At 38.7% G+C, this 9740-nt stretch overlaps 1 protein-coding gene across 1 annotated transcript in view; it reads left to right on the top strand.

Annotated features, from left to right (window-relative positions):
- MLLT3 (MLLT3 super elongation complex subunit) overlaps positions 1-9740 on the top strand; it is a 328009-nt gene that overhangs the window by 184817 nt on the left and 133452 nt on the right. Inside the window, exon 3 of the mRNA XM_006140331.2 lies at positions 8635-8717. Coding sequence (XP_006140393.1) covers positions 8635-8717 — 83 coding nt within the window. The remainder of the gene's footprint in view (positions 1-8634; positions 8718-9740) is intronic.

The following is a 9740-nucleotide window of genomic DNA, read 5'->3' as shown; positions in this document are numbered from 1 at the left end:
AGAGAGGTATAGCAGCCCTAAGAGTAGTTCTGTCGTGATCCAACCCCAGCCCGCCTCAGACCCACAGGCATGTGGTACAGGTGCCTGGTGCCACAGGAGCCCAGATCCCTCCCTGGCGGGTCCAGGATTGCAAGGTAGAATGTCACTGCAGTGTTGTGCTGTCAGCCCCCAAGGGTTGCTTACTTCTGCTTCATACATAAATCACAAGGTGATTATCTTAGGAAGTAGGAGATTTCAGTGGCTTTTTGTGTATCTGGTTAAAAAAAATAAAAAGTCACAGAAAGGAACTATATTTCAGATGATCCGCTTTTTGGATGTAGTAGCAGGTACTGACGTGAAGACATTCTGCCAAATACTGAAAACGGTTCTTAATTACTTCCCTAGAAGATCATTTTCTATGTAGCTGATATTGCTTTTCCAGATGGACCTTCTGAAATACAACTATTTTGCCCAAGGTTTAACTTTAAAAAAAAATGATAATCATTCTTGTGATAGAAAGCCCAAGATTTGTCCACTTGAGTAACTTTCAGTAAAAGAATTAGTCCTGTCCCTAGGTCAAATGTTCTCTGAAGATATAATTTTTCTATTTTCTCTCAAATTAGCCTGGAAATACATTTCCACTAGGCTTATCGTTGAAGCATTCCATCCACAGAGTTCTACTGAGGGAATGTGGAGCAAGTTGCTCAGAGAGGGACTATCAATTTTAGTGAAAGATGTAATCTGAAGAAATTACGTCTAATATTTCCTAACAATTTATAATGTTATCTAGTTTTAGGCAATTTCTGCATTTTGATGACTCATTTGTTGTATGTATCTCTAAGAAATGATTGTAAATGCAGCCCTGTTTTAACATTGTAATAATATTCCTTCAGGATGAAATGTATTAACCTCAGCTCCATAGGCTTGGCTAACTAATGGCAACCGCCCTCCCCACCCCTGCCAGAAAGCTAAAAATCTTGTGCATGTGTTACCAGATAATTCTTTCTTTCTCCTCTTCAGAGAGAGGTTAGGGATAGTCTGAGTCTGTAAATCAAGATTACACGTACTAACAAGTATAGTCGTTTTAATGTATCATTAAGATCAGTGTTTCTGATTATATTGACTAGCTCGTTCTGTAAATCAAGATTACACGTACTAACAAGTACAGTCGTTTTAATGTATCATCATTAAGATCAGTGTTTCTGCTTATATTGACTAGCTCGTCGTGCTGAGTTTTACTTTTCTAATGCCTTTGCACATACTTTCTGGTTGCTGTCCAGGCCTCCTACACTTTCATCTTGACTGTCAGATACATCCCTTCCTTTAAAACTCATGCTACGGTTATGTATGTTTGTCCCCTCCCTCCCTTCTCTCTCTTCTTTCAAGTTTTTTGCCATAGGATGCATGTACTTACCGGAGAGAGACAGAGGGAGAAAGAGAGAGAGAGGGAAAGTGAGAAATCGCCCTCCTGCGGGGGACGGTTACACTATAGTCCCTTCTCCATTCCTCTTGGGATTTGGGGCACACATGTACACACACTTAGCATATTTTTTAAGCCACTAGGTCTGGGATTTGAATTGCAGAATTGGTGATGTGGGATACCACCATGTCTCCTGCTGGTCCCTACAGTTATGTTTCTTAATTCAATTTCATAGATGATGGGCTGGGTTCAGGGAGGAGAGGAGGCTGGAGAGATAGCCATAACCCTGGAAAGGCTCAGAATTAAGCGGGAGTAGGGATGCGGTTTGATGGTAGTGGGAATATTAGGGTTAGCTGATAAGATACAATGAGAAAAAGGTGGGGCCCAGAAGACAGAACCATTATTTTCATTTTGTACTGCCAGAGTACTCTCCAGAAGAGGTGCTATGTGAGTTGACCCTTGAATGGTAGACAGGAGTAAGGAGACAGGGGGTTCACATCTCCTCTGCTGGCTAACTTTACCTAGTTTGTGTCTTTAAAACCTTATGAAAGTTAAACAGTTATCTTGTGTGGCTACAGTACTTTATTGTTTAGGAAACAAGTAGGACTCTAAAATTGCATTTGGGGACAGGCAGATGGCATGATGGTTATGTTGCTGGACTCCCATGTAGTGGACCGTGGTTCGTGTCCCAGACCCAGTGGCTTAAAACTCCCGCCGGGGGCGTGTGCGTGCATGTCCAAAATTCCAAGAGAAGACTGAAGATGAAGGGATTGTGGCATGGCCATTCTACCGGGGGGGTGATTTCTTGCTTTCTGTCTCTCTGGTGATCACATGTACCCTAGTAAAAATCTCTCTCAAAAAAGAAGAAAAAAAAAAAAAAGGAAAGAATTGCATTTGAACTAAAATCAGTAAGGTAAAAAACTGAACAATGCAACTCAATTTGCCTGATAGTATCATCATTCCTTTTTCTTTTTTTTTTTTTTCCAGGGAAATGGAGGAAATGATAAAACACAAAGAGAGAAAACTTTTTTTGGTGTTTAAAAATAATCTGTTTTGAAATGGGCTGAATAGAAGCAATGGAGAGAGAGAGAGAGAGAGAGTGTGTGTGTGTGTGTTTGTGCTTATAAAAATAAAAACAGAACCCAACTGTTGATTTTTGTTCTTTTCAAAATGTCATGAGTGGAAAGGCTTAGGCCAAGTTTAATGGCAATGCGGTAAGCAACCCCCTGGTGCTCAGACTTCTAGACGCTGGCCCTAGGCTTCAGACACTTGCACAGAACAGCTCAGGGTGGTGAGATGGGCTGTACAGGACCCTATTTTCCTCATTCTTGGGGGCTCTGATGTGGTAGAATTAAAGCCAGAAGGAACATTTGGCACAAAGCAATGGTAATAACTAGTCTATATAGAGAGAAAGTTTGGTGTGTTTCCTTCCTGAATGGCTTTGTGCACTAAATAAACTAAAACCAATAATTATCAATGGTCAACTGGGTCATGTCCTAAACAAAAGTATTCAGATGGGCCTAAATCATAGATCAGATGGGCATAAATCATAGAGCATAAATCTAAGCAAACAGACTAGAGAGAATTTATCAGCTTTTTTCTTAAGGATTTGGAAAAAAACTGTTGCCTAAAAAAAATTTTCAAGGAGGTTTTTGCTATAGGGCATGTGTGATCACCAGAGAGACAGAGACAAAGAACATGAGAAATCACCTCACATGCTATGCCATGCCACAATCCCTTCTCTTCTGTTCTCCTCTTGGGATTTTGAGCATGCAGGACATGTACCTTGCATGAATCTCAGGTCGCTGGGTCCAATACTCAAACAATGGCTGACCAGGTAGGAATCCAGGACCTTAACCACTACACCATCCTGGCCTTGGCTAAATATATTTCTAAAGCTTTAGAAGGCTTTATGGATTTGGTAGAGAGTTTGAGTATGCGTGTGTTTGTGTGTAAAAGAGGCCATATTAATTTATTAATTTTGCCAGGGGCACAAGTGCATGCCAGAGAGAGAAAGTACTCCCCAGTGCGGTGTGTTCATGCCTCAGTCCTTTTTCTTCCATTTCTCCATCTTGTGCACCTGGAGTACTTTTCAAGCCACTGGAACTGAGATTTGAACTGCAGTTGACCATGTTGTTTGACGATTTCCTGTGCACTGCACTTCACTGCTGTTGTATGGGACCAGCCCCAAATTTATTTATTGTTATTTGTGTATGTAATTTATTGTACACACACAGATTCATTTATCCATCCTAGGAACGCTCATTTCTCTGTAGCAAGTCTGGCTCTTTTTCCAACCTTTTTCTCCTAAAGGAGAATATTTAAAAAATCAATAAATAAGAATTTACTTGTTAATCAGTAAGCATTTGACTTGGATTAACCAAACCACAATTTTTTTTCCTTCCCACGTATTTTTCTTCCTTGTGTATAGTTATTTCAACTTAAAATTTAATACATCAGGCCTAAGTTTCCCAGTGTACTTATATGGTAATGTCTTTGTTTTGACTAATGAGTACTGTATTTGCACTGGGAAAAATGTACAACAAAAAAATGTTGTACATTATAACGATGTACAGTGATTAAATGTAAATAATAAATATATTTTTAAAATGCAGACCTTATTCATAGTACTTACAATTTTATTGAGTATAATTGATATAAAGATTTATAAATATTCTTGATAAATTTGGAAATTTGAAAAAAGTAAATACATCACTGCCCTTCAACGATAATCAAGTATAAAAATTAAATAATTCATGGTAATCATACTACGTATTATATGTTTGGATCTATATTGTACCCATTATTTTGAAAACCTACTTTGGGGGAGAAGCCCAATTACTTTCTTTTTTTAAACTTTGGTCTGTTCTTCTCAGGCATGAAATTTGGGTATTGTACTCTAAAAGACTTAGTAGTTGATGTGATCATTTGGACAGAAAAAGTTTTACAAATGTCCCCCAGTCAGAGCCTTGGAGATTGTGTGTAGTAGCATGTGAGAGCAAAAGAGATGGGAACTGTTACTTACAGCTATAGTATGCTGGTTTCAAAATGTCCTTAGAGACCAGTCTCTGGCCCAACTGGTTAATTCTGTTGCTTAAAATGTGGTACTGTCAGAATTAGAACCAGTTCTTCATTAGGTTCATAGCTTTCAAGCGAAGACTCTTCTGTGGCAATACTTCTGTCCCCACCTGTTTCCATTTTGGAAAGCTGATGTTGATTGTAGAGAGTTTGTAGTACATGATTGGCTAATGTCAGCTTATCACCACAATTGGGAAAGCAACTTCTTTGATAACAGTGGTTAGTCAGCGAAATGTAACATGAATCTTGACAAAATGTGATCAACAAACATTGTTTGCATGCCGGTTATTTGGCTCAATGTGAGTCATAGGAATAACAAATGTGAATAATGGTGTGGTTGCTGACCTCAACGGGCTCAGTCTAGTGGAGAACTCTGAGAGGTAAATGAAGGTTATCGGCCAACCTGTCAAGTGCAGCAAGAGGAACAAGGGAGGTGTTCTGAAAGAGTTAACCTTTGGGCTGGATTTTGACAGAGAATAAAAGCTTCCCGTGATATCTTTTTTTTTTTAATGCTTTTTGCTGAATTAACGTTCACAATCTAAAGAATGAATTTTTATCCCCCTGTTTTTTTTTGTCACCTACAAAATTCAATGGCTTTCTAATGGTAAATATCCCTTCAAAGACTTCTGAAACTTGGTCTTGTGTTTTGTAGGTTTTAAAGGTTATCTGATTGTTGAACAATCAAGAGGAAGAATGAGTTAAGGGTTTAGAATTAGATCTTGAAAACAGGACACAGTGGCCAGTGATCATAGAGTAAGGGATTCTCAATGAAGAAGTGTTGCCGAGTGACAGAAAATGATCCCTCCCAAACAGGCCTTTTCTGGTTCATAAATAATTGCTTTATGTCTAATCTATTAATAGTATTCCTACTGGCCAGGAGCCATATGTTTGTATTTGTGTTGCTGCTGATTTTCTGGCATGTTTATTGTGTTTAAAAAGTTTTTTCTTTCTTTGTTTCTAATTAAAAACTCTGGGTGTTGGGGCCAGCAGGTAGCGTGGTGGTTAAGGTGCTAGACTCCCACATGACCGACTGTGGTTTGAGTTCTAGACCTGGCACTTGCTTTCTCACTTCATTTCTCTCTCTCTCTTTCTCTGCCTGGTCTCTGGTGACTGCATGTGCCTGTAGCAAATTAAAATAATAATAATAATAAATAAAATTAAATCTTTAAAAAAAAGAAAAAAAACTCTGGGTGGTTTACAGACATTACTCATTGTTGGAAATGTTACATTTAAAAATAATTGAGGCATAAGTTGGTAAATAGTTTCTTATAAAACCACACTGCTATAGAATATTAATACATAGCAGATCATTTCCTTTAGGAGGTAGGAGAAAAATCCGAGATCTTCAACTATAAGATGTGCTTTCTAACAGCTGTTTCCTATAATAGGAGCAATTTGCATGCAGAATAGAGAAAATGAATTATACAAAAGCCTGTATAGAAGAGCTATAACTTTTCTGGCATGTGCAGCAGCCCGCAAAATAAACTTCCTTCAGATGACATTGGCATGATTAATCTCAAGCAACCTGGACACTGAAACTGCTGTTCTGCAAAGGCCCTCTGCAGCCTGGAAACTCCTGGGTGTAACCCTAGCCTTCTAGCTGGGTCCTGTAGAGGCTGCTCTGTGCATTCAATGGCATCCTCCTGTGTTTTCAGTGTGTTTGAATATTCATGGCAGATGGTCAGTGGATGCAAGACTGAAGCTACTCTGGGTCTTTCTGCTGTTTCTTTTTTAAAATAAAGTTTATGTTTTTCTTAGAGAGAGATGGAGAGAGAGAGAGAGACAGACAGACAGACAGAGACAGGTACCTTCTGGCCATACTACACTGCTTCCTTCCATCCAGTCAGGATCACGTGTGGGTGGGGTTATACCTATTGTGTTCCTGTCGACCTGAGATCTGAACCTGTGCGTCCTATGAGGCTCCAGTATTGCATAGTAGTATCCTCTTGAGTGTGTCGCTGCAACTGCAACAGCTTTTCCTTTTTTTTTTTTTTTAATTAGAAAAACTTATGAGGTTAAGATGTTTTATTTCTGATTTACTTCTTCTGATGTTTGAAGGAAGGACATTTGAGGACACTTTCCTAATTGTGCTGAAGGAGACCGTCAAGTATTAAAATCCTACCTTCATTATACTTGTTTGTAACTAGATTCGTATTTTGTGGGATAAAGAATCTATTTGTGCATGTGGGAAGGCAACCCATTGTATTATTTTCTGTAATAAAATGCTTTGTGCTTCTATTTCCTTACCATAGTCTCCTTGCGTGTTGATGGTCATGCTTACAGATGTGTAGATGAGTTTCCTCCCTCTGGAGGGTATCTAGAGAATTCACAGTCCAGGGCTGTAAATCCGAGTCTTCTTACCCAAATCGAGGGCTCTCGACTTGCTCCCTCCTTTTAATTTTCATCTATGAAGGTTGCCTGGCAATGGGATATGTTGGTCACTTATTGAAGACTTACATGTGCCAGGCTCTTTGCTGTAACCTTTCCATACATCCTTGTCTTAGTCTGTTCAGGCTGCTATTACAAATGCTGTAGACTAGAGGGCTTATAAGTAATGGAAACTGAATTTTCATGGTTCCAGAAGCTGGAATTCTGAGATCAGGGTGTCGGCATGGTTGGGTTCTGGTGAGGGCTTTTATCAGGGCTGCAGACTGTCATCTTCTCACCATGCGGAAGTGGGTGAGAAAGCTATCGTGGGACCCCTTTTATCAGGGCACTGAGTTCATTCAGGTCTCTACCCTCATGACCTAATTACCCACCTAAGGCCTCCTCCTTCTAATACTGTTACCATTAGGGGTTAGGATTTCAGCATATGAATTTTGAGAGGTTAGAAATGTTGACTCCATCATGGTCACCCTGTTCAATCTTGCCATCATCTAGAAGAGAAACCTAAGGGTCAGAGAGGTGAAGTAACCGTAGAGGTAACCCACCTTGTCCGAGGCAGGTCATGAATGGACACCTCAGTAGCTTGAGCCCTTGAACTCTTTTTCTTCCCAAGGTACACATTCTTTCTGTCTTCGAGCAGTAAAATGAAACAAGCAGATGAGATCCTTCAATATATGTTCATAAGGAATTCTGTCAAGTGTCAAAGCAGTGATTCAGGCAGTGTTTTGAGAGGGTAAAAGAACAGGTAATACTACTTGGTCCAGAAAGGCCCTTGTGAAAAAAAAGAGATTTAAATGAGAGAATACTGAGAGTAATAGCAAGGTGTCATGGAAGGAATAGCAAAAGGTCTGAGCGCAAGTGGGACGTGCTGGACTTACCTGGGGGAAGTCAATGGAACTGAACGATGCACAGGGGTCTTGGAAGGTGACAAAGGAAAGAAGGCTGGAAAGGCAATCTGGAGCTTCTGAAGAGGACCTGGGATACCAGGGACTGTGGCCTCAATGTTCAGTACATGCATTTTTACTTTATAGCTCTTCCAAAATGCAGCATTAACTAAAAAATAACTCCAGTTGTCTTGTAGTTGATTTTGGTTAAGTAGACATTTTAGTGAGATAAAATCCTACTTAGCTTCTCAAGGTCGCTTATTCCCTAAGAGCTCGCCTTATAGTTTCACTTCCTTCTCACTGCACAAAGAAAACACAACTCTTACTGTTCCTTGTGTTCTCATGATGTGATTAAGTTTGAAGTGTATGTATACTAGTAATTCAATAAGCTTTTTTTTTTTTTTTTTTTTTTCCTGGGGAGGAGTAGGTAATGGGTCTTAATAGGCATCAGTAATGTTGAAAGACTGTGGCTTTGGATTTTTCTAAGGAAAGAGGCTGACATAGAAACCAGGACTTCTCAGACAAGTACCAGTAGTGCTTTTATTAAGAAACTTACAGCTCTTTTTCAAGTTTTGTGTCATAAGGACCTATCTTCACTTTCCCTAAATCTTTAGAGAAGGTGATAACAACTAAAATTTACTCATTGATGATCATAGTTAACTGTGATGTGCTGTCTTCAATCAAGAATACCTATTTGATTTATATAAGAAAATACATTGTTATAGGTCCTGGTGAAGAAATAAAGAATAGAGACTCAATTGGGGGATTGACAAGGAGCCGTGAAAAGTGGGGGAGATCTAGATGTTATATATTTTTAATTTTTTTAAAAGAGGAATGCCTTTTTGTCTATTATTCTCACCTTACCTGTTTTCTTTTTTAATGTTACAGTGTGCAAAGATCCACCTTACAAAGTAGAAGAATCTGGGTATGCTGGTTTCACGTTGCCAATTGAGGTTTATTTTAAAAACAAGGTATGTGATCTTTACCTGTTGATATTTGAGTAGAGGATCCACCATTAACCGGATGATCTTTAAAATAATTTGGTTCATAAGCACTTCTATCACTAGCTAATTTTAAAATGCAAGTTAAATTTGTCTTCTCGAAATTGTGGCTATTGTTATCTTTAATTATAGAGGAAGTGACTAGGAAAAGGTAATTTCAGTGATACAAAATCAGGTTATATGAAATTCAGTACATGTCCTTTTTAAGGGAAGAGTAATTGCCATTTTACAGGATTAATATATGTTTGTAAGGTAGAAAAGGAGAAGTAGAGGGACCAGTAGATGGTGTATTGGTTGTGTCGCTGGACTCCCACATGGCCAACTGTGATTAGAGTCCCAGACCTGGCGGCCTCAATCTCATGCCAGGCACGTGTGCGTTCGTATCTGAAATCCCGACCTGAGAATAGAGGAGAAAAGACTGTGGCTTGACCATTTCTCCATGGGGGGTGATTTCTTGCTTTCTGGCTCTCTAGTGAGCGCACATGCCCTATAGTAAAAATCTCTCTTAGGGAAAAACAAAAAGGAGAAAAGGGGAGTTAGGGTTTTCTTACAAAAAAATTCCTTTTATCACTTTCATATTAAAAAAAAATTGAGGCTTATAAAGCATAATCTCAATTTATCTTTAGTTGATATATATTACAAAAATAAACAATTATTGTGGACTCTACTGGATTTATAGGTTTTCAACAGTACATGTGTGTAGGTCACACAGGCTGTATAATATTGGACAAGTTGCTCAACCTTAGTTTTGAAATGGGGAAGTAAGAGTGCTTACCTTATAAGGTGATTAGAAGGATTAGATAAAATAAATCCATGTCAAGTATTTAGACAGTGCTTCATATAAAAGTTAGATATCATTTTTAATCATACTGTGAATTTCTTTTCTCCCAAAAGACTATAGTTTGTAAAGCTTGGCCAAAAGTGAGGTAATCTCCTTTTTTTTAAAAAAAAAAAAAAAAAAAAAAACCCAGCAAATAAAATGTTAGGCTCTCG

Source organism: Tupaia chinensis, unplaced genomic scaffold (genome assembly GCF_000334495.1).
Source record: "Tupaia chinensis unplaced genomic scaffold, TupChi_1.0 Scaffold000029_1, whole genome shotgun sequence".
NCBI classification, from domain to species: Eukaryota; Metazoa; Chordata; class Mammalia; order Scandentia; family Tupaiidae; genus Tupaia; species Tupaia belangeri.
This window is presented reverse-complemented; position numbering and strand designations above follow the sequence as displayed.